Source organism: Cetorhinus maximus, chromosome 13 (genome assembly GCF_964194155.1).
Source record: "Cetorhinus maximus chromosome 13, sCetMax3.hap1.1, whole genome shotgun sequence".
NCBI classification, from domain to species: domain Eukaryota; kingdom Metazoa; phylum Chordata; class Chondrichthyes; order Lamniformes; family Cetorhinidae; genus Cetorhinus; species Cetorhinus maximus.
Genome location: NC_135891.1, coordinates 121448686 through 121473859, shown reverse-complemented (window position 1 = coordinate 121473859; position 25174 = coordinate 121448686). Strand labels below are relative to the sequence as shown.

Below are 25174 nucleotides of genomic sequence, written 5' to 3'. Positions count from 1 at the left end.
GTCTACCTCAGCTTTAAATATATCCAACAGTGGAGCATCCGCAGATCTCGGATAGAGAGTTCCAAAAATTTAAAATCCTTTTAAGTGAAGAAATTTCTGCTTGTCTCAATCCTAAATTATCAACTCCTTATTGTGAGACTGTGCCCCCATGTTCTATATTCCCCAGTCAGGGGAAACAACCTTTCAGTGTTTACTCTGTCAAGCCCCTTCAGAATCTTGCACGTTTCAATGAGGAGATCACTCATTATTCTAAACTCCAGAATGCATAAGCTCAATTTACTCAGCCTCTCATCATAGGACAACCCTCTCATCCCAGGAACCAATTTAATGAACATGCATTGTGCGCTTCCAATACAAGTATATCCTTCCTTAGATACGGAGGCCAAAACTGCACACAGTTGTCTAGGTATGGTCTCACTGAAGCCCTGTACAATTATATTCTTGTGTTCCAATCCCCTTGCAATAAAGCCCAACATGTCTTTTGCCTTTCCAATTGTTTGCTGTATCTGCATGCTAATTTTGTGTTCCTTGTACTCAAGTCTGTCTGAACATCAACGTTTAAAACAAAAATACCTGGAAAAACTCAGCAGGTCTGACAGCATCTGCGGAGAGGAATACAGTTAACGTTTCGAGTCCGAATGACTCTTCATCAGAACTAAGGAAAAGTAGAAAAGAGGTGAAATATAAGCTGGTTTAAGGGGGGGTGGGACAGGTAGAGCTGGATAGAGGGCCAGTGATAGGTGGAGATTGCCAAAAGATGTCATAGACAAAAGGACAAGAAATGTGCTAATGATGACACTAAGGGTAGAACGCAGGACGAGCAAGGTACAGATAGCCCTAGTGGGGGTGGGGTGGGGGGAAGGGATCAAAATAAGCTAAAAGGTAGAGATAAAAGGTAGAGATGGATTTCAACATTTAAAAGTTTTGCATCTTTTAAAAATATTCTGCTCCTCTATTCTTGGGACCAAAGTGAATAACCTCACAATTCCCCGTATTATACTCCATCTGCCATCTTGATGGCCGCTCACTTAATTTGCCTGTATCTCTTTGCAGCCTCTTCATTTCCACCTCACTTTGTATGGTCAGCAACTTAGATCATTTTCATTTAATTTGTTAATTTTGATTCATTAACTTGAGGATTCAGCACTGATCCTTGCAGCACTCCACTAGTCACAGTCTGCAAACTTGAAAAAGATCCATTTATCCCTACTCTGCTTCCTGTGTGTTTATTAATTCTCCAACCATGCTAATATATTACCCCCAACTCAGTAAGCCCTTATTAACCTTTTGTGCGTGTACCTTCGTGAATGCCTTTTGAAAATCCAAGTCTACAATATCTACTGGTTGCCCATTATCTACCCTACTAGTTACATCCTTAAAAAACACTTCATAAATTTATCAAACAGGATATTCCCCTCATACAATCTTGTTGAAGTTGTCTGATCATATTATGATTTTCTAATTGCATTGTTAAGACTTCTTTAGTAACAGATTCCAGCACTTTCACGAATACTGATGGGCCAACTGGTCTGTTGGTTCCCTGCTTTCTCTCCCTCCTTTCTTGAAGAATGGAGTTTCATTTGTTAACTTCCAATCAGCTGGGACTTCGGAATTTGGAAAATCATACCAGAGCATCCACTTTCTCTTCAACTACTTCTTTTAGAACTCTTGGATGTAGGCCATCAGGTCTTGGAAATTTGTCAACTTTTAGTCCCTTAAGTTTCTCCACTACTTTTCTCTGCTGATATTAATGACGTTAAGTTCCTCTTTCTTATAAGCCCCCGTGTTACCCTTTATTTCTGGTATATAATTTGTTCAACGTCTCTGCCATTCCCTCATTCCCAGTGATAACGTCTCCTGTCCCTGCCTCTTAGGGACCAACATTTGCTTTAGTGACCCTCTCTTCCTTTTTCTATATTTGTGAAAACTTTTACTATCTGTTTTTATATTTCCTGTTAGTTTCCTCTCATATTCTGTTACTTTCCTTTTTTATCAAATTTTTCATCATACTTTTGTTGTTTTCTGCTCTCCCAAATCTTAGGCTTCCTACTGTTCTTCGCAACATTTTAAGTGCCTTCTTTTAATCTAATATTACTCTTAACTTCTATAGTGTTTTTTATTTATTCAAAGGATGTGGGTGTGGCTAGCTGGGCCAGCATTTATTGCCCATCCCTAATTGCCCTTGAGAAGGTGATGGTGAGCTGCCTTCTTGAACCGCTGTAAGTACACCCACAGTGCTGTTTAGGAGGGAGCTCCAGGATTTTGGCCCAGCGACAGTGAAGGAACGGTGATATATTTCCAAGTCAGAATGGCATGTGGCTTGGAGGGGAACTTCCAGGTGGTGGTGTTCCCATCTATCTGCTGCCCTTGTCCTTCTAGATGGTAGTGGTTGTGGGTTTGGAAGGTGCTGTCAAAGGAGCCTTGGTGAATTCCTGCAGTGCATCTTGTAGATGGTACACACTGCTGCTACTGTGCATCGGTGGTGGAGGGAGTGAATGTTTGTTGATGTGGTGCCAATCAAGTGGGCTGCTTTGTCCTGAACGGTGTCCAGCTTCTTCAATGTTGTAGGAGCTGCACTCATCCAGGTAAGTGGGGAGTATTCCATCACACTCCTGAATTGTGCCTTGTAGGTGGTGGACAGGCTTTGGGGAGTCAGGAGGTGGGTTACTCTTCACACGATTCCTAGCCTCTGACCTGCTCTTGTACCCACAGTATTTATATGGCTAGTCCGGTTCAGTTTATGGTCAATGGTAACCCTCAAGATGTGGATAGTGGGGGATTCGATGATGGTAATGCCATTGAACATCAAGGGATGATGTTTGGATTCCCTCTTGTTGGAGATGGTCGTTGCCTGACCTGTGGTGCCAATCGAGCGGACTGCTTTGTCCTGGATGGTGTCAAGCTTCTTGAGTGTTGTTGGGGCTGCATTCATCCAGGCAAGTGGAGGGTATTCCATCACACTCCTGACTTGTGCCTTGTAGATAGTAAGCCACGGATGAATCCTTCTCACTGAGTTTTTATTTTAATGGAATAAATTTTTGTTTGAACATTTTCATCTGTTTCCTTAAATGTTTTCCACTGTTTATTTATTGCCATTTCTTTTACTCTATTTACCCAATCGACCTTGGTCGGTTTTTCTTTCATACCTTTGTAATTAGCTTTGTTTAATTACAAGATTCTTGTTTTGGACTGGAGAATATCTCTTCACAACTTAATATGGAATGCATTTGTATTATGAACACACTCCTCATTGAGCCAGGATTGGTCCCTGGCTTGACAATGATGGTAAACTGAGGGATGTGCCAGGCCACAAAAGGCTAGTATGCAGGTACAGCAAATAATTAGGAAAGCTAATAGAATGTTACTGTTTATTGGGAGGGGAATTGAATACAAAAGTAGAGAGGTTATGCTTCAGTTGTACACGGCACTGGTCCAACCACTTCTGGAGTACTGTGTATAGTATTGGTCTCCTTATTTAAGGAAGGATGTAAATGCATTAGATGCAGTTCAGAGGTTTACTAGACAAATACCAGGAATGGGCAGGTTGTCTTATGAGGAAAGGTTGAACAGGCTAGACTTGTGCCGATTAGAGGAGTAAGAGGCGACTTGATTGAAACCTTTTAAGATCTTGAGGGGTCTTGGCAGGGTGGATGTGGAGAGGATGTTTCCTCTGGTGGGAAAATCTATAACTAGGGGTCACTGTTTAAAAATAATGGGTCGGTCATTTAAGACAGAGATTGGGAAAAAAAATTCTCTCAGAGGGTTGTGAATCTTTGAAATTCTCTTCCTCAAAAGGTGGTGGAAGCAGAGTTTTTGAATATTTTAAGGCAGAGGCAGATTGATTCTTGATAAGCAAGGGGGTGAAAGGTTATCGGGGGTAGGTGGGAGGTACCAGTCATATCAGCCATGACCTTGTTGAACGGCGGAGCAGGCTCGAGAGGCCGAGTGGTCTACTCCTAATTCGTATGTTTGTATGCCATTACGCTACAGATCGCAGTGGAATGTGGTTCTGCTGCTGCTGCTGATCACACCAACACATGGATACCCACTCCTGAGCTGCTGGATGCAATCTGAATTTATGTCACTTAGCACAGTGGTACTGCCACATAGCATGATGAGCATGCTACTGCCACATAACATAGCAGAGTGAAGACTGGACTTCAACTCCACTGTGCTGGCCATTCCTACCAAAACAGTCATGGATAGTTGCAGGGTATATATGTGGAGTGGATATTGGTCAGTTTAGCAGGGCTTATCAATGGAGTGGATATTGATCAGTTTTTTCAGGCAGTGTTGCCTGTGGGGCACATATTGTGTATACCTCAATATTTCTATCATTCCATGAGTGCTGGAGCTGTTGTCTGATTTGCACCATCTGGTTTATTGAAAGCGGAGCTATGCTGGGCTCACTCCTGATAGTATATGTACGACGTTAGCATTTTATTAAGTGGCCCTCAGTCTGTAACTGTCTAGCATGCCTCGGGCAAAGCTCACAGTTTAGATCTGTTTGGATTTCCTAAAATTCTGGAGTCCAGGCACCTGAATTATGCTTGGGTTCAGAGCATCTTAATAGATGGACTTATGTAGATATGAATAATATTGTAAGCTTGCCCCTCTCAGCCACTGTCCCCAGTTAAAGAGCCTGGTGTAAGTTGTTGTGAAGAAGAGCAGAAGTCACAGTCATAGTCGCTTGGGATGAATGTGCTGCCAACCCAGCAGGGTCCCAGTTTCCCCTCTGGTCTGTGCATTCAGGGTGACCTTTAGGCCACGACAGTTAATCTCCACACCCCACCACTAAAAGGGGGGATATTCAAACCTTATCCCTGTCCTGCCACCCTTGCTGGAAAGTGCCAAGAAGTGCCGAAATCCCCTAGATTCGGGAAAGATTCCATTAGATTGGAAGATAGAAAATGTAACTCCATTATTCAAAAAGGGAGGGAGACAGAAAGTGGGAAGCTACAGGCCAATTAGCTTAACATCCCTAACACAGGGAAAATGTTGGAAGCTATTATTAAAGAAGCTATAGCAGGCCACTTGAATAAGTTCAAGGTAATCAGGCAGAGTCAACATGGTTTTGTGACTGGGAAGTCATGTTTAACCAACTTATTGGAGTTCTTTGAGGAAGTAACATGTGCTGTAGATAAAGGGGAACCGGTGCATGTACTGTGCTTAGATTTCCAGAAGGCATTTGATAAAGCACCACATCAAAGGTCATTGCAGAAAATTAAAGCTCATGGTGTAGGGGGTAACATACTGGCATAGAAGACTGGCTGGCCGACAGGAAGCAGAAAGTAGGCAAAAATGGGTCTTTTTCAGGCTGGCAAGATGTAATGAGGGATGTGCCACAGGGATCAGTGGTGGGACCTCAAGGGTTTACAATTTATATAAATGACTTGGATGAAGGGATGGATGGGATGGTTGCCAAATTAGCTGATGAGACAAAGATAGGTAGAAAAGTAATTTGTGAAAGCTACAAGGAGGCTACAAAAAGATATAGATAGATTAAGTGAGTGGGCAAAGATCTGGCAAATGGAGTATAATGTGGGAAAATGTGAAATTGTCCAGATAAAAGAGAGGCATTTTATCTAAAGGCTGGGAGATTGCAAAGCTCCTAGATGCAGAGGGATCTGGGTGTCTTAGTGCATGAATTGCACAAGGCTAGTAGGCAGGTACAGCAAGTAATTAGGAAAGCTAATAGAATGGTATCATTTATTGCGAGGGGAATTGAATACAAAAATGGGGAGATTATGCTTCGGTTGTACAGCGCACCAATGAGACCTCATCTGTAGTACTATGTACAGTATTGGTCACCTTATTTAAGGAAGGATGTGAATGCATTGGAAGCAGCTCAGAGAAGGTTTACCAGATTAATACCTGGAATGGGCGGGGTGTCTTATGAGGAAAGGCTGGACAGGCTAGGCTTGTGTCCACTGGAGTTTAGAAGAGTAAGAGGTGACTTGATTGAAGTATATAAGATCCTAAGGGGACTTGACAGGGTCGAGGTGAAGGGGATGTTACCTCTTGTGGGAGAATCTGGAACTAGGGATCACTGTTTAAAAATAAGGGACCATTTATTTAAAACAGAAATGAGGAGAAATTTTTCAATGGAGAGTTGTGAGTCTTTGGAATGCTCTTCCTGAAAAGACGGTGGAAGCAGGCTCTGAATATTTTTAAAGCAGAGGTGGATATCTTCTTGGTAAGGGGGTGATAGGTTCAGAGGTAGGTGGGATACAGATTTGTGGTTACTGTCAGGTCAGCCATGATTTTATTAAATGGCGGAGCAGGCTTGAGGGGCCGAATGGCCTACTCCTTGTTCATATGTTCGGCTATGTTGCACCCTCACTTAGACAGGTGGAGGAAGAGTTAGTCATGAGAGTGGGGAGGAAGAGTTGTTGTACTGCGGTTATCAGAGGCCAGGTGCAGGATGTGGAAGGAACATAAAGCCAAAAAGGGAACTAAATGGATAACAAAATATATAAACAAGAAAAAGTTCCCAGTTTGAGGCTTAACAATTTGATGTGTTGTATCTGACCTGGGAGTTTTCGGAATAAAATCTGCTCCTGGCCACAGCGCTTGGCTCCTTATAACAATATTTTGATTTGAAACAAGAGACGACAGTCCAGCTCCTCCTGCCAATGCTGATGTTTGGTTCATCAGGCATCGTTGGCCCTCCCTTGAGTAAGAGCAGCCAAAAACAATCAGGGGCCCAGAAAACATCTGGCAAGTTTGAGCAGTCTAAGTATGTTAGAAACACAAGATGGTAGTGGAAACAGTGCGTCTTTCCCTGATTTTTGTTTTTGTGTTGTTTTGTCTAGTTCTTGAACCATTTATTATCTGCATCTCTCTCTCTGTCTCTTACACGCCTCTCAGTGTTACTATTAACGGTTCCTGGGATGGAGGAGAATACGTCTGAGCCTGATAAATCTCTATCAAAGCCGCTGTGGGACAACAAAAAGGTACTGTAGGATATTTAAAGTTTAATTTGTCTGAGGTGGGTTTGGAATTCATGAAAGTGGTCCTAGTCACCCATCTCATATTATTTGTAGGTCCATTAGATATTCTACTTACGTTGGTGTAGCTCCTTCACCTTTATTACAGTATGAGTCACAACTCTTCCCTTTTTAAGCCCCTTCTTTCTTTTTTCTTACTGCTTTTGGTGCACATTAATCTTTGTAAAATTTGTGTGTGTTCATTTTAAATGAGGAATCCTAATTTTCTCCCACTTCACTGAAAATGCTGCTATACTAGGAAGTGCTTCAGAAAGGAAGAAAACACTTGTGCATTTCACAGCTTCAGGACATCTCAAAACACTTCACAACCATTGATTTAATTTTAGAATTCTAGTTGATATTGTGATGTAGGGAAAGACAGCTGCCAATTTGCTCACAGCAAGAACCCTCAAACAGCAATGAGATAAATAATTGGACTGTTTTAGTGCTGTTGGTTGAAACTTTGGACAGAACACCCTGCTCCTGGGACCCCTGTTGGGAGGGTGCATGTAGATGTTTGGTGAGGACAGGATTGGGCTGGGCTGTGATGCCTCCATTATTGAGCAACCAACTTCCATCAGCTCTTATACTTAGAAAAATCACTTGGTTGACTGCTGTCTGTCATTTGTGGCTCAGTGGTCAAAAGGTCGTGGTTTCAACCCTCCCTCTAGAGACTTGAGCTCAGAATTCAGGCTGACACTTTGGTGCAGGACGGAGGTGTGCTGTCCTGCTAGGGGTGCCATCCTTCAGACCCCAAGGCACTATCTGATGATCAGTATAGTTCTCCTGGTTTCTGGCCAAAGTTTCAACCAACAACACTAAAACATGCTGGTGTTTGTTACAAACAAGTCTCCTCCCACCCTCCTTCATATTACCCATATTACAATCAGCATAGCCTTTTATTCCTTTCTCCCCCTTAGGTGCTTATCTAGCTTTCCCTTAAATGCATCTATGCTGGTTGCTTCAGCTATACTTTGTGGTAATGAGTTCCACATTCTTACCACTCTGAGTAAAGAAATTTCTCCTGAATTCCCTATTGGGTTTATTAGTGACTATTTTATTTATGGCTCCTAGCTCTGGTCTCACCTGCAACCAGAAGTATCTTTATGCCTATCCTATCAATTCCTTTCATAATCTTTCATTATCTGCTTAGGAAGAACAAGGGCAGCAGACCCATGGGATCACCATCACCTGCAAGTTCCCGTCCAAGTCACAAACTATCATGACTTGGCAATATATAACCTTCTTTCAGCACTGTGGGTGTATTGACATCTCAGAGACTGCAACAGTTCAAGAAGGCAGCTCAGCATCACCACCTCAAAGGCAAATATAGTTGGGCAGTAAATGCTGGCCTTCAAAGAAAAAAAGATCTCTGTTAGGTCACCCCTTGATCTCTTTTCTAGAGAAGCTTGTTCAATCTTTCATGTTTGGTATTGTTCTAGTAAATGTTTTTTTGCACCTTCTCTAATGTCTATAAAGAGTAATAATAACATGGAGATCATAATTGCTCAGTGTTGCAACTGGGGTGTAGCCAAAGCTTGTTACAAGTTTAACATAACTTTCCTGCTTTTCAATTCTTATCCTCTAGAAATGAACCCTGGTGCTTGGTTGGTTTTAATGGCCTCACTAACCTGCGTCACTACTGTGATTTGTGTATCTACCCATGCGGATCCCTTCATTCCTCTACCACATTCATTCTTATTTTCCAAGGAATATGTGGCCTCTTCATTCTTCCCACCAAAATATATTACCAATATAAATTTGTCATTTACGTGCCTATTCTCCAAGCTTATCCATGTTTTCCTGTGTTCATTCACAGCCCTCCTCTGTATTAACTACACCAACCTCCCCCACACCCACCCAAGCACACCATGGTGCCTTCCGCCGAATTTGAATTTGTACTTTCAATTCCCGAGTCCAAATTACTTAGTAGATGGCAAATGACAGTGGTCCCAGCACTAATCATTATGGAACACCATTCCATACCTTTTATCAGTCTGTGTAGCTAACCTTACTCTGTTTTGTTTTGTAGCCTGCTTTCTATCCATTCAGCTATGTGTTCCCTGACCTCACATGTTCCGACTTTAGTTGTAAGTCTACCTTGTGGCACCTTATCAAGGGCTTTTTGGAAACCCAAGTATATTACATGTACTGTGTTACCCATATCTACCCTTCATGTTACATGATGTTAGTGATCACTGCTCCTTTGCAAAGGCCAAACTTTAACAACTTTGACTTTATTTTTCTCTCCCCTCCTATCTCTTGCTGAGATATGACCCCTTAGGAACGGGTGCCCTCTTTAGGAACGGGTGCCCTCTTTAGGAACGGGTGCCCTCTTTAGGAACGGGTGCCCTCTTTAGGAACGGGTGCCCTCTTTAGGAACGGGTGCCCTCTTTAGGAACGGGTGCCCTCTTTAGGAACAGGTGCCCTCTTTAGGAACAGATGCCCTCCATAGGAACAGATGCCCTCTGGTAGCTTGCTTAGCCCACCCCCCACTCCCAATAACCTTTGACTACCTTGTCAAGCAAAAATCTGCCTCACTCAGCCTTCAATGACCCAGCCTCCACTGCTCACTTGGGAAGAGAATTCCAAAGGCTAATGACCCTCTGAGAGAAGAAATTCCTCCTCATTTCTGTCTTAATTGAAACCCTTGTTTTGAAATTGTGCCCCCTTGTTCTAGATTCCTCCATGAGAAGAAGCATCCTCTCAGTATCCACCCTGTCAAGCCCCCTCAGAATCTTGATGAAAGCAAAATACTGCGGATTCTGGAAATCTAAAATAAAAACAGAAAATGCTGGAAAATCTCAGCAGATCTGGCAGCATCTGTGGAGAGAGAAACAGGGTTAATGTTTTGAGTCCTTATGACTCTTCTTCAAATCTCTCGGAATCTTATATGTTTCACTAAGATCATCTCTCGTTCTTCTAAATTCCAAAGAGCATAGGCCTAACCTGCTGAACCTTTTCTCATAAGACAAATTCCTCATTCTGGGAATCAGCTGGGTGAACTTTCTCTGAACTGTTTCCAATGGTATGTCCCTTCTTAAGTAATGTGACCCAAAACTGCACAGTACCCTAGGTGCGGCCTCCCCAATGCCCTGTATAGTTGTAACAAGACTTCCTTACTTTTATACTCCATCCCCCTTGCAATAAAGGCCAGTATGCTATTTGCCTTCTTGATTACTTGCTGTACCTGCATGCTAACTTTTTGTGATTCATGTACAAAGACACCCAGATCCCTCTGCACTGCAACATTCTGTAGCCTTTCTAAATTTAAATAATATTCTTCCTGCCAAAGTGCACAAAGTTACATTTTCCCACATCATATTCCATCTGCCAAATTTTTGCCCACTTACTTAACCTATCTATATCCCCTTTGCACTCTGCTCGCAATTTTCCATCCTACCTATCTTCATATTGTCAGCAAATTTGGCTACAATAGTCAGTCCCTTCATCCAAGTCACTAACATATAGATTGTAAATAGTTGTGGCCCCAGCACCAATCTCTGTGATACTGCACTAGTTATAGTTTGCCATCCTGAAAATGACTCATTCATCCTGACTCTGTTTCCTGTTAGTTAGTCTGCCCCCTATCTATGCTAATATATCACCCCAACACCACGAGCTCTTATCTTATGCAGTAACCTTTTGTGCAGCACCTTATCGAATGCCTTTTGGAAATCCAAATACACTACATCCACTGGTTCCCCTTTATCCACCCTGCTTGTTACGTCCTCAAACAACTCTAATAAATTTATCAAACACTATTTCCCTTTCACAAAACCATGTTGAGTCAGCCTGATTGTATAATGATTTTCTGAATATTCTGCTACTACCTCTTTGTAATGGAATTTTGCATTTTCTCAATGATAGATGTTAGACTAACTGGCCGATAGTATCCTGTTTTGTGTCCCTCCTATCTTGAACAGAGGTTCTACATTTGCAGTTTTCCAATCCATTGGGACCTTTCTAGAATCTAGGGAATTTTGGAAGATTACAACCAATCAATCCTTAATCTCTGCAGTCACTTCTTTTAAGACCCTAGGATGTGGGCCATTGGGTGCAGAGAACTTCTAAGCCTTAAGTTCCATCAGTTTATCCATTATTTTTTCTCTCTGTTGATTGTGATTGTTTTAAGTTCCTCCCTCCCTTTGTGATTGTTTTAAGTTCTTCCCTCCCTTTTGCCTCTTGATTTTCTACTATTCCTGGGGTGCTTTTTATGTCTTCTACTGGGAAGACAGATACAAAATACTTGTTCAAAGTTTCTGCCTATTCCTCATTCCCCATTAATTCCCCAGTCTCACCGTCAAAAGGTCCAATGCTCACTTTAGCTACTCTTTTCCTTTTTATATACTTCTGAAAGCTTTTTCTGCCTTTTTTTTAATCTCTTGCTAGTTTTCTCTCATACTCCAGAATCGATTGAAGCCCCACAATTGCTGCCCCTCCCCCAGATCAGCTGGTTAGTGCAAGGACAGAACCAGGTTCATTCCTTTCTGTGGTTCTTATCACTATTCTGGATGCTGCCTGTTGCCATTGAGGCAATAAGGAGCACAGAGTTTGACTGCAGCTTAAAGATTTAAAGAATATTTTTATCCAAGCAGTGTGACAGCAGAGAGGATGCTGGATGAGCCCCAGAAAGAATAAAACAACTGATTCAGCATTGCAATTTCATTACACCAGACCTAATAGCTCCACAGGATAGTAATAGTCACCAGATAGAAAAAAAGAAATAGGTTGAAATACTAAAGTAATTTATTTTTGAGTTATTTGTTAAAGAGGGAAACTATTTCCCTGTCTACACTAAGAATAATCCATAGACTAGACCTAATTTAGTTACCTTTTTTCATTCAGAGGGTGATAAATGTTAGGATAATCTTTGCAAGATATTGGAGGGCAAAATATTGGGGACATTCCAAACACAGGGGATTAAAATACTGGAGAAATAAGGGTTGATGAGTTGAATGGCTTTGCTCATTTCACATTTTTCCAGAGGGATGCACGTTTTAATATGCTTCTTATTTCAACTATTTCTCTTCATAGTCTGCACCATCACGGCCTAAATCATGCGAAGTCCCAGGAATCAAGTGAGTAGACTTTCTGGCGTTTGTTGACAGTATGCGCGTGAGAGAGGGAGTGGTTCAGTGCCCGGATAGGGGGGGTGTTGGAGCAGGGTATGTGTGTGTATGTATGATGTCGTTGTTTCAAACCTGCTGATCTCCTGGTCTCAACCAGATATTTGTTTAAAAGAGCTGTGAAGTTGTCAGGTGGCTGCAAATAAAAATTTCAATTTTTCTTCTTTTTTTAACAGTATTTTCCCATCTGCAGACCAGGAAAGTACCACATCACTGATGCCTGTTGCCCATAACACTGGAGGATCCCTGCCAGATCTTACAAACATCCACTTCCCACCACCCCTCCCCACCCCACTAGATCCAGAGGAGTCAACATTCCCGACCCTGAGCAGCGCAAACAGCACTGGCAACCTGGCAGCAAATATGAACCACCTGGGCCTCAATACCAACAGCCAGGGTATGCGATGGCGCATTAGTACCAAAAGCCAGGGTGTATGAGGGGGCAATAGCACCAACAGCCATGATATGTGAGGGGCCATTTGCACCAATAATCACAAATGAAGAGGCATTAGGACACAGAGCCTAGGTATGTTAGAGAGCATCAGCACTTAGAACTAGTGTAATTGGGGTGGGATTGGCACAACCAGGGTATGTGCCGAGTCCTGTCTCAGGAGAATAATTTGTGCGACTGATTTTCTGGCAGAGCAGCCAAAGAAGGTTTTGGATGGATATGAGTGTATGGAAGACACATTCCTGTTTTGAGGTGACATCCATGACCCATGTATTTTTAGGCAGTAATCATTTGCAAAAGTTGCAAATGCAAAGACTTCTGGTACCTGATTTATGCCCCCTCACTGAGGAGATGCTGAGATATAGTCAGTGATTGGGCAGCTTGCTTCTATCTGAGCAGGGGGTGGGAACATGGGCAGATTCCCCACAAATCGACACTGATTGCTCCATAAGTTTTCCAATCTCAGCGACATCTTGCATTGTTTGCAGGCCTGACATCATCACAGGGGTCACTGACAGGATCTCTCCAGAGCAGACAACCAAACGTGACACCCCTCACCTTACCTGTCAGCACGGATTCGCGAAGACAACAACAACTTCAGCTATCACCAGCTCTCTCCCCACTCTCTCCAATCACACAGGTACTGTCTGAAAGGAGTAAGATACCGCAACTGAAATGTAACATGCTTTTATAGTGTAATGTGTTGACAGGACAATTAGATTAAACTAATCAGAAACTTAATTGATTTAATCTCATGAGGGCAACCATTATAGGGCCACTGTCTGTTCACACAGATGCTTCCAGTGCTGCTCGTCTGCTATCTAGTAGATAAGTTGCATTTTCCTTCAGCTGAACATTGGACAGAGTGGATTATCATCTTCAGTCGACACCAAAAACTCTGTCCCCTCCATCACTAACCCCATCCCTCTCCCTGACCCCTGTCTCAGTCTGGACCAGACAGTTTGAAACTTGGTGTCATATTTGGCCTGACTTGAGTTTCTGAATCCATAAGTTCTCTGTTGCAAAGATCACCTACTGCCCCTGTAACATTGCTCATCTCTGCTCTGCCTCTGCCCAGCTGCTGCTGAAACATTCATCCATGTTTATCACCTCTAGACTCACCTATTACAATGCTCTTCTGGCCGGTCTCCCATCTTCCACACACTAAGTTTCAGCCAAAACTCTGCTGTCTGTATCTTAACTTGCACCGAGCCTTATTCACCCTGTGCTTGCTGGCTTGCACTGGTTTTTGATCCAACAACACCTTCAAATTAAAAATTCTGATCCTTTTGTTTAAATCTTCCATGACCTTGCCCTTTCCTATCTCTAGCCTCTTCTCAGTCCTGCACCCCACCCCTCCCTTGAGGACGTAGCAATGGCAAAATAGTTTTAATAATGTATTTTAGCTTTCATATAGATTAGGGTAGGCACACAAGCTCAGGTCATACAGGTATTAAATTTCATGAGTGAAACAGGTATTGAATTTTATGAGTGAGTCTGGGATAGTTTCCTGTCATAACATGCCCTAGAGCTAACAAGGGAACTTGCCCATATTCATTTAGTAATGAGCTAGATTTAGTTAACACCTAATGCAAGGTGAACTTTTTTACCTGTTAGTTATTATAAGGTGATTGCATTCAATGCAGTGTTTGAAAGGGAGAAATACGAGACAGCTATTAAAATTCTTGATTTAGGTACGGCTAATTTCAATAGAACCGTCGAACCATAGAAAAGTTACGATGCAAAAAGAGACCATTCAGCCCATCGTGTCTGCACCAGCCAAAAAAGAGAAAAAAGAAACTAGCCCCCTCATTTTAATCCCACTTTCCAGCACCTGGTCTCTAGCCTTGCAGGTTACAGCGCTTCAGATGCAGATCCAGGTACCTTTTAATGAGTTGAGCAGTTCAACCTCAACCACCAACTTAGACAGTGAATTCCAGACAACCATTACCCTTTGGGTGAAAAAGTCTTTCCTCCTGTCCCCTCTAACCCTTCTACCAATCACCTTAAATCTATGCTCCCTGATAATTGACCTCTCAGCTAGGAAAAACAAGTCTTTCCTGTCTACCCTATCTAGGTCCCTTATAATTTTGTACGCCTCAATTAGATCATCCCTTAGCCTCCTCTGTTCAATGTGGTGAGACAGAAGCCCCATTTGCTGTAAATTGGGTAAGTTCATTAATGGATAAGAGCCTAAATCAGGGAGGTGTTAAAAAAATTGATACAATACAAAACTAGTTTATACCCTAAGGAGCAAGAGTTCAACTGAAAAGAAGCAGCTATGAATGACTAAAGATTCTGTGCTTTAATCATTCTATGACCCTATGAATCAGGAAGCAATGAAAACATATACAAAAATGCAAAAGGTAGCACTATCCTGGCAAATGGGAAAAATACGAAGAACAGCAAAGAGTGACAAAGTAAATAGCGAGTGTGCAAAGAAACTTAATAACATGTCAAAATCAACACAAAAATTTTACAATTAGGAAAGAGAGGGTGATTAAGAGCAATGTGGGCTGCTTGAAAACTGATATGTCTACTATTTCCTTGTTTTCATTGACAAAATATGGAATAAATACTTTGTATCAGTGTTTACTATTGAGGAAAAGGTCAGTATGCCAGAAACCCAAAGGAACCAATACTGAATGGGGCAGAGACCCACTAAAATTAACATAGCAAAACTGTAATGAAGAAAATAATGACTAAAAGTGACCGATACAGATCGTTTTCACCCCAGTGTTTTAAAGGACAACGGTGCTGTAAATTTTCTTTGTTTCTATGTAACTACAGTCTTCCAAAGTTCTCTTAATTCGGGACCCATTCTTTTGGATTGGAAAATTGCACAAGTCACTGTGCTTTTTAAGAAAGGTGGAAGAGGAAAACCAGGGAATTAGACCAGTTAACCTAACCTCTGTTGTCAGGAAATTACGCGAGTCTATAATTAAGGATAGGGTGTTAGGAATTAGAGATAGTTTTAAGTAAGTTATATGTATATTTCTGTGTGTTGGGAATAAGCTTTAAGTTTAATTTGTATTTTTTTATTTGTGGGTTAAAAGGGTGAAACCTGTGTTTTGGTCACTTTAGAATGCTGCCTGAAAGTCTGTGGGTTTGTTTGTCTACCTGCATTTTAATAAGGTTTGCCGTCTTGAAATGGCTTCGGAAGTTAAAACAAAGTAGGGAAAACTGTGCTGTTGCCTAGCAACAGGGCGCCCACAGAGACCGCAAAACAGAAAGCAGTTTGAGTTCAGTTGGTGATTATGCTCTAAGGTGAAGGGAGCAGTTTAAATCTCTCTCTCTAGCTGGACATACTAGTAGATTGCTGAGGAAAGTTAGTCTAAGAATCTTAGGTGAGTTGCTCGAAAGTTAAAGTAACAGTGAATGTCGACTGACTTATGGATCTCAAGGAAATTACTAAGTTGTCAGCAGTCTACTGGAAGAGGAAACTGCAGGGAGTAGGTCCTAAAGGAAAAGGAAAAAGATCCCAAGAAGACCTTAACTTTACTGAACAGGATCTTGCTCTTGATTCCTGTCCTTGTCCTTTGACTTAACTTAAAGAGCAGAGGAAAAGGCTTCAAATTAAAGAGAGAAAGCTGCAGGAAGCAGACTTAAAGCAAAATAGGCTTGCAAGAAGCCAGAAGATCCGAGGAGACAGCTAAAGGTTGGTGACTCCTTTCTACGGGCCTGTGAAGCAGTGGTGTTCTGTTGGTACAGCTGAGTCTCTGAGAGACTGTGTGGAAGACGAAGCTTGAATATACATAGCGATCAAGGGGAAAGGAATGTCAAAAAAAGAGGTTGAAAACCTGGAGGTGGGAGATGACCAAGTAAAAGCATTGTTTGGGAGAGGATTACAAAGTGAGTTCTTCGAGCGTTGAGATTGGAAACCCTCAGGAGAAAGACAGAGTTCCATGAGATCAGTTGGCTCAAGGTGTGATAAGCGTCTGAGGGAAGTTGATGAGAGGCCCATAGCATCTGCTTTGGGTGGCATCTCTCACCTGATCTTGGAGAGTGATGTGTCTGACCACAGGTCACCTAAGATCGCCTATTGGTTTACATGCACTGTGTACTTTGAAAATAGAGTATGAGATAGATTTTTTGTAACTTGTGTTATCCTTACAAATCTATCTATCTGTAAAGGTATAGTTGTAGGTGAGGGAGTAGTGTAATATAGTTAATCTTTTTCTTGTTTAATAGATGTTTTATTCTTTTGTTAAAAGTTCATCAGCCTCCTGTGACCCTGTTCAATAGCCACCCTCCACGTTTCTGAACAAAAAATAAAAGTTAGGATCTGTCAAGCCAGGTTCCACCCTGAGATCTGACTTGTCCAGTAGTAACATCAGCTGGAATCATAACAAGGGTGACATAACACCTTAAAATTTTTTAGCTGACCAGAAAGAGTCATAGTTGTTTTGTCAGGCCCAATGAACTTGGTTGAATCTTTTGAAAAGGTGACCAAAATAAAGGACAGTATTTAAATAGCAAAAGAGTAACTAAAGCTAGTGTTGGTCTTCTAGAGAGTGTCTGGGAAATTGATAATGGAAAATAAGGAAATGGTAGAGGCATTGAACAGGTATTTTGCATCTGTCTTCACTGTAGAAGACTTAGAAAACATCCTAAAGATAATTGAAGGTCAAAAGGTGAACGGGAGGGAGGAATTTAAAACAACCACCATCACTAGGGAAAAGGTGCTGGGAAACCTATTAAATCTAAAGGCTGAGAAGTACCCAGGACCAGATCCTTTACACTCTAGAATCCTAAAAGAAATGGTTGCAGAGATAGTGGTGGCATTTTTTTATAATCTTCCAAAATTCCTTAGATTCTGGAAGGGTCCCAGCGGATTGGAAAATAGCTAATGTAGCACCTTAATTCAAGAAATGAGGGAACCTGAAACAGGAAGCTACAGGCCGGTTAGCCCAACATCTGTCATAGGGAAATTGCTAGAATCCATTTTAAGGAGGTTATAGCAGGATACTTTAAAAATTTTAATTTAATCATACAGAGTCAGCATGGGTTTGTGAAAGAGAAATTGTGTTTAACTAATTTATTTCAAGGCCTTGAGGAATTAACATGCAAGGTGGCTAAAGGAAAATCTGTAGATGTGGTGTACTGCATTTCCAAAAGGCATTTGTAAGGTGCCACATCAAAGGTTACTACATAAGATATGACTACATGGTGTGGGAGGGGGGGGGTAACATATTAGCATGGATAAAGGATTGGTTAGCTAATAGCAAGCAAAGAGTAGAGGTAAATGGATCTTTTTCAGGTTGGCAATCTGTGACTAGTGAAGTGTCACAGGGATCAGTGCTGGGGCCTCAACTATTTACAACCTACATCAATAATTTGGATAAATGGGCAAATGTATGCTAGCTAAATTTGCCGATGACACCAAGATGAGGAGGAAAGTAAGTTGTCAAGAAGAGGTAGAGAGTCTACAAAGAGATATAGACAGGTTAAGTGAATGAGCAAAAATTTGGCATATGGAGTATAATGTGGGAAAATGTGAACTTGTCCACTTTGGCAGGAAGAATAGAAAAGTAGTATATTATTTAAATGGAGAGAGACTGCAGAACTATGAGGTACAGAGGGACCTAGTGTCCTGGTATATGAGTCACAAAATGTTAGTATGCAGGTACAGCAAATGATTAGGAAGGCAAATAGAATGTTGGCATTTATTGCAAGGGGAATAGAATACAGAAGTAGGGAAGTTTTACTTCAGCTGTTCAGAGCATTGGTGAACCACATCTGGAATACTGTGTACAGTTTTGGTCTCCGTATTTGAAAAATATATAATTACATTAAAAGCAGTGGAGATAATGTTCACTCAACTTGCTCCTTGGATGAGGGACTTATCCTTGAAGAAAGATTGAACAGGTTGGGCCTATATCCATTGGAGTATAGAAGGATAAGAGGTGATCTTATTGAAACATATAAAACCCTGAGGGGATTTGATAGAGTAGATATTGCAAGGATGTTTCCACTTGTGGGAGGAACGAGAACCGGGGACCCAGTTTAAGAATCCGAGGTCTAGCGTTTAAGACATAGATAAGGAGGAATCTTTCTTTCAAAGGGTTGTTAGTGTGTGGAATTCTCTTCCCCAGAAAACGGCGGAGGCTGGATCATTGAATTTATTCAAGGCAGAGTTAGATTTTTGATACACAAGGCAGTCACTCTCACCTCACCTCAGGAGTTCAGCTCTTTTGTCCATATTTGAACCAAGGCTGTTATGAGGTCAGGAGCTGAGTGGCCCTGGCGGAACCCAAACTGAGCGTCAGTGAGCTGGTTATTGCTAAGCAAGTGCCATTTGATAGCACTGTTGATGACCCCTTCCATTACTTTACTGATGATGGAGAGTAGACTGATGGGGCGGTAATTGGCCAGGTTGGATTTGTCCTGCTTTTCGTGTATAGGACATACCTGGGCAATTTTCCATATAACTGGGTAGATGACAGTGTTCTAGCTGTACTGGAACAGCTTGGCTAGGGGCGCAGCAAGTTCTGGAGCACAAGTCTTCAGTACTATTGCCAGAATATTGTTAGGGCCCATAGCCTTTACAGTAACCAATGCCTTCAGCCGTTACTTGATATCACGTGGTGTGAATTGAATTGGCTGCAGACTTGTATCTGTGATGCTGGGGACCTCCGGAGGAGGCCGAGATGGATCATCCACTCGGCACTTCTGGCTGAAGATTGTCTCATCCTTAAGAGAATAAAATGGTATTTTCTAAATGGTGAAAAGCTAGAAACAGTGGAGGCCCAAAGAGACTTGGATGTCCAGGTTCATCAATCATTTAAATGTCATGAGCAGCTGCAGAAAATAATCAGACGGCTAATGAAATGCTGACCTTTATATACCTAGAGGAGAAGAATGAAAGGGGTAAAGTCATGCTTCAAAACCCTATTTACACCACACCTGGAATACTGTATGCAGACCTAGGCACCCCATCTTAGGAAGCATAGGCATTTAAGCAGATATTTCATAACCCTCAGCAAGAATTTATCCTGGTCAAAAAGAAGGACTCGATGAGAAGGATAAACCACTTGTGGTTAACAAAGGTGGCCAAGGAGAGTATCCAATCAAAAAGTAAGGCATACAAAGCGGCAGAAACTAGTGGTTGGCCAGAGGATTGGGAATTTTTTAGGAACCAGCAGCGAATGACCAAAAAGCTAATGAAGAGGGAGAAAGTTGTTTATGAAAGGAAATTGGCAAGAAATATAAAAACAAACAGCAAGAGCTTCTACAGGTTTATAAAAAGAGAGTAGCTAAAGTGAGCGTGGGACCCTTGGAGGATGCGACTGGAGAATTGATAATGGGAAACAGGGAAATGGCAGATAATTTAAACCAATATTTTGCGTCAGTCTTCACGGCGGAGGACACTATAAACATCTCAAAGATATCAGATAAGCAAGGAGCTAATGGGAGGAAAGATCTTGTAACAGTCTCTATCACGAGGGACAAAGTATTTGAGAAACTAATGGGACTAAAGGCAGACAAGTCGCCAGGGCCTGATGGCCGGCATCCAAGGGTTTTAAAGGAAGTGGCCGCAGAGATAGTGGAGGCATTGGTCGAAATATTCTACAACTCACTGGATTCTGGGAGGGTCCCAGTGGATTGGAAAACCGCTAATATGACGCCCCTGTTCAAGAAGGGAAGGAGACAAAAAGCAGGAAACTATAGGCCAGTCAGCCTAACATCTGTCTTTTGGAAAATGCTAGAGTCCATTATTAAGGAAGAAATAGGACATTCAGAAGAGCTTAACACAATCAAACAGAGTCAAGATGGTTTTGTGAAAGGGAAATCATGTTTGACAAATTTGTTCGAGTTCTTTGAGGATGTAACAAGCAGTGTTGATAAAGGGGAACCGGTAGATGTAGTGTATTGGGATTTCCAAAAGGCATTCAACAAGGTGCCACATAAAAGGTTATTGCACAAGATAAGAGCTCACGGTATTGGGGGTAATGTATTAGCATGGATTGAGGATTGGTTAACACACAGAAGACAGAGAGTCAAGATTAATGGGTCTTTTTCAGGTTGGAAAGACGTATCTAATGGAGTGCCACAAGGATCAGTCCTAGAGCCTCAATTATTTACCATCTATATTAAATGACTTGGAGGAGGGGGCAGAGTGTAATGTATCCAAATTTGCTGACGATACAAAAATAGGTGGGTGGGCACCTTGTTGTGATGAGGACATAAGGAATCTGCAGGGGTGTCTAGGCAGGTTGAGTGAGTGGGAAAAACTTGGCAGATGGAGCTTAATGTAGGAAAGTGAGGTCATGCACCCTGGCAGGAAAAATCAAAAGGCAGACTATTATTTAAATGGAGAAAGACTCCAAAAAAGTGCAGCACAGAGGGATCTTTGTGCATGAAACACAAAAAGTTAACATGCAGGTGCAGCAAGTAATTAAGGAGGCAAATGGAACTTTGGCCTGTATGGCTAGGGGGTTGGAGTCTTGTTACAACTGTACAGGGTGTTGGTGAGGCTGCACCTGGAGTACTGTGTACAGTTTTGGTCACTGTATTTAAGAAAGGATATACTGGCATTGGGGGTAGTTCAAAAGAGATTCACTGGGCTGATTCCTGGGATGAAGAGGTTGACTTATCAAGAACGGCTAAACAGGTTAGGCCTTTATTCATTAGAGTTTAGAAGAATGAGGGGTAATCTTATTGAAACGTACAAGATTCTGAGGGGGCTGGATAGGGTAGATGTTGAGAAGATGTTTCCATTAGTAGGGGAATCTCGAACTAGGGGACATAGTTGCAGATTAAGGAGGCACTCCTTTATAACAGATGCAATGGAATTTCTTCTCTGAGAATAGTGAATGTCTGGAATTCTCTATCCTAGAGTGTTGTGGAGGCTAGATCACAAAGTATTTAAAGAGGAAGTAGATAGATTTTTGAAATATTAGGGAGTTGAGGGTTATGAGGAGCTGGCACAAAAAAGAGAAGTTGAAGCCTGGGGCAGATCTTGTTGAATGGCGGGACAGGCTTGAGGGGCTGAATGGCCTACTCCTGCTCCTATTTCTTATGTTTTTATGATATATTGGCCTTGGAGGCAGTGCAGCATAGATTTATCAAATTGAGACCTTAAACTCCAAGGGTTAAATTATGATAGATTGCAGAAACTAGAGTTATATTTCCTGGAGTATGGAAGGTTAAGCAGTGATTTGCTTAACACTTTCAAGATATTAAGGGGAAGAGATAGAGCAAGTGAAGGGAAAGTATTTCTGCTGATCAGGGAGCCTAGGAATAGGGATCATAGTCTAAAAATTAAAGCCAGTCCTTTCTGGAGTGAAATTAGGAAATGTGTCTGCACACAAGGGGTGGTAGAAACTTTGCACTCTGTTTCACAACAGGCAATTGATGATAGATCAATTAATTTTAAAACTGAGATTGATAGATTTTTGTTATCTGAAAGTATTAAGGAATATGAGGCCATGGTGGATTTATGGAGTTAGGTCACAACTCAGCCGTGATCTAATTGAATGGTGCAGCAGGCTCAAAGGGCTAAATGGCCTCATCCTGTTCTTATGATCCTCCCTAGCTCTGTAACTTTCTCCAAACGTCCGAGAACACTCCATTCCTCTTATTTTCGGTTATTGTGCGTTCCTTTGCTTCGCATTGGTAGCCTTGAGTCACCCTTCCTAATATCTCCTCCTTCCTCAGTGCAGCACTTTGAGACAGGATTTCTATGCAAGTTGTCATGTCACATCCGAATGATCAAACCCATCCCATTGACTGCCATGATATATTACTAGCAATGACCCAAACTAAGATTAAAGCATTTATAAAATGAAACTATACAGGTTTGTGAATTATAGCATCTTAACTTGGCACTGACTTGTACCAAAATAAGTTACTTTTGATTAAGTGTTCATTCAGTTTCCTTTGAAATCTGTTATTGAATCTTTTCAGGTAGCACATTCCAGGTCACAACATTTTGCTGCACTTAAAAAAAAAATCCCCTTATTTACCCTTCTGTTTCTTTTGCCACTTGCCTTAAATCTGTGTCCTCTGGTAACTGACCTCTTCTGCTACTGGAAATAGTTTCTATTCTCTCAAATCTCCCCTTCACCTTCTCTAAGAAGAACAACCCCAGTTTATCCAGCCTATTCAAGTAACTAGAGCCAGTCATTCATGGTACCATTCCAGTAAATCCCATCTGCACCCTCTCCAACGCTTTGACATTCTTCCTAAAGTGTGGTGTCCAGAACTGAACAAAGTATTTCAGCTCATTTGACATTTGTGCATGTACCTCCATGCAGGGGACTTTATATTGGTTAGATTTAGGGAGCAGGAGTCCTGTCTTGCTTTCCTTATGTAGCCAGAGGCCCCAAAACTAGCAGTTCAGCTTCCCAGTCACTGTCCAGTAAGATCAGCCAACTCAGCACAGATCAGGAATGGAATTTGTAACTTTTGTGGTGTGTGACTCAGACATGTACCAGCCAGCGCACTCACCTTCTGAACTATGTTGTAAAAACTGCGTCTTGTGTCTTTTTGTGTATTGTGTGGCAGACTGTGCAAAGTGTGGCTGGTTAATGCAGTATTATTTTTATTGTAGGCTGTTGCTATGGACGCATTGGCATTGGAGCAGCATCTTCCTGCATATCCATTTTTCACGCAGCAGACAACGCAGCCACAATCTCAGAGCTCCAGCAACCTGTCTCAGAGCTCCCAGTCACAGCAAAGCAGTGGCCAGCAACAGGCAGCCACAATGCCACAATCCCCTCCAATGAACCAAACACAGGCACCGATCGGAATGGATATCAGCACGGTAAGTGGACAAGAGATATGGCAGTCGGTAGAATCATTATTTTAAGACCTTTGACCAACTTTTTTTTTATATATATGTATTTAGAAAAGTGCTCCAACAAGAGCAGGAGACAAAAAGTTCAGTCAATAGTTGCATTTAATTTTTCATACATTTTGAAGGTCATTGCTCATTGGATACCTCGTGAGCTGAATAAAACCCCATAGTCCTGCTTCATCTCAGCGGGAGTAACTGGCACAGTGAGTCCTTTCTCACTGCAGAGACATCACTCCAGGGTTTCATAATGGAGGTGTGAGGATAGATGAGCATTCGATAGTTTTGTTCCGCTACCTTGGGTGAACAGGCAGTATATTCATGTAAAGACTATTCCTCTGGAGGTGCAAGGAGTGGGTAGAGTCCATGGACTGCCTTCCATTTTGGGAGGGCCTTCAAAGTGCTCTGGGCTGCTTGGCTCACACCTCATGCTTCAGGAGTGCAAGAGGAAGCCTCATTATGACTGTCGCCACAGGCAATAAGTTCTCTCCAGGTCATATTATAATGGTTTCTTCCTGTGGCTCTGTGCACTTGAGCATTTTGAGATTGTAGCGGAATGCAGTTCTAGTGTCTCTTAATTTTTGGGAATTAATTTTGTTGGGCTTCTCCATTGGGTGTTATTGTATGGTGGGTCTTTACCGATTTCCTTTCGATCTGTAACATCAACTTATGAGACTGCATGGTGAGTATGTCTCATTACTGCTTCACTCAGCTATTTGCTCTGTGGTTAGTGAGGCAACAGCAGAATGAAAACAAGAAGAGAGTTTTCATTTTCTCAGATCCATTACTTACAACACCGACTTTACAAGTTTTTATTCTCTCACTAACTTGAAAACACCCCTGTACTGAAATCACTTGCATATGGAGGAAATTTTCTCCTTTTTGAAGCTTTTAAAGTTTTTAAGTTTGGCAATGTGGTTTTTTTATTCTTTCATGGGATGTGGGCATTGCCGGCTGGGCCAGCAATTATTGTCCATCCCTAACTGCTCTTGAGAAGGTGGTGGTAAACTGCCACCTTGAACCGCTGCAGTCTGTATGGCGTAGGTACACCCACAGTGCTGTTAAGGAGGGAGTTCCAGGATTTTGATCTAGCGACAGTGAAGGAACGGCGATTATAGTTCCAAGTCAGGATGGCATGTGGCTTGGAGGGGAATATGCAAGTGATGGTGTTCCCATGCATCTGCTATTCTTGTCCATCTAAGTGGCAGAGGTCATGGGTTTGAAGGTGCTGACAAAGGACCCTTGGTGAGTTGCTGCAGTACATCTTGTAGATGGTACACACTGCTGCTACTGTGCATTGGTGGTGGAGGAAGTGGATGCTGAAGGTGGTGAATGGGGTGTCAATCAAGTGGGCGGCTTTATCAGTCCAAACCTGAAGGTTGTCCAGGTCTTGCTGCATATCGACACAGACTGCTTCAGTATCTGAGGAGTCGTGAATGGTGCTGGACATTGTGCAATCATCAGCAAACGTCCCCAGCGCTGACCTTATGATGGAGGAAAGATCATTAATGAAGCGACAAAAGATGGTTGGGCCTAGGACACTACCCAGAGGAACTCCTACAGTGATGTCCTGGAACTGAGATGATTGACCTCCAACAACTACAATCATCTTCCTTTGTGCTAGGTATGACTCCAACCAACGGAGAGTGATTCCCATTGACTCCAGTTTTGTTAGGATTCCTTGATGCCACACTCGGTCAAATGCGGCCTTAACTTCGAGGGCAGTCACTCTCACCTCACCTCGGGAGTTCAGCTTTTTTGTCCATGTTTGAACCAAGGCTGTAATGAGATCAGGAGCTGAGTGGCT

General features: G+C 42.1%; 1 protein-coding gene across 2 annotated transcripts in view; it reads left to right on the top strand.

Moving 5' to 3' along the window:
- The window catches only part of LOC144689053 (CREB-regulated transcription coactivator 1-like), a 92780-nt gene that overhangs the window by 26469 nt on the left and 41137 nt on the right, over positions 1-25174 (top strand). For both annotated transcript variants that reach the window (XM_078556193.1, XM_078556192.1), the window contains exons 6-10: positions 6871-6956; positions 12027-12070; positions 12295-12515; positions 13058-13209; positions 23125-23337. In XM_078556193.1, the coding sequence (XP_078412319.1) occupies positions 6871-6956; positions 12027-12070; positions 12295-12515; positions 13058-13209; positions 23125-23337 (716 nt within the window). The remainder of the gene's footprint in view (positions 1-6870; positions 6957-12026; positions 12071-12294; positions 12516-13057; positions 13210-23124; positions 23338-25174) is intronic.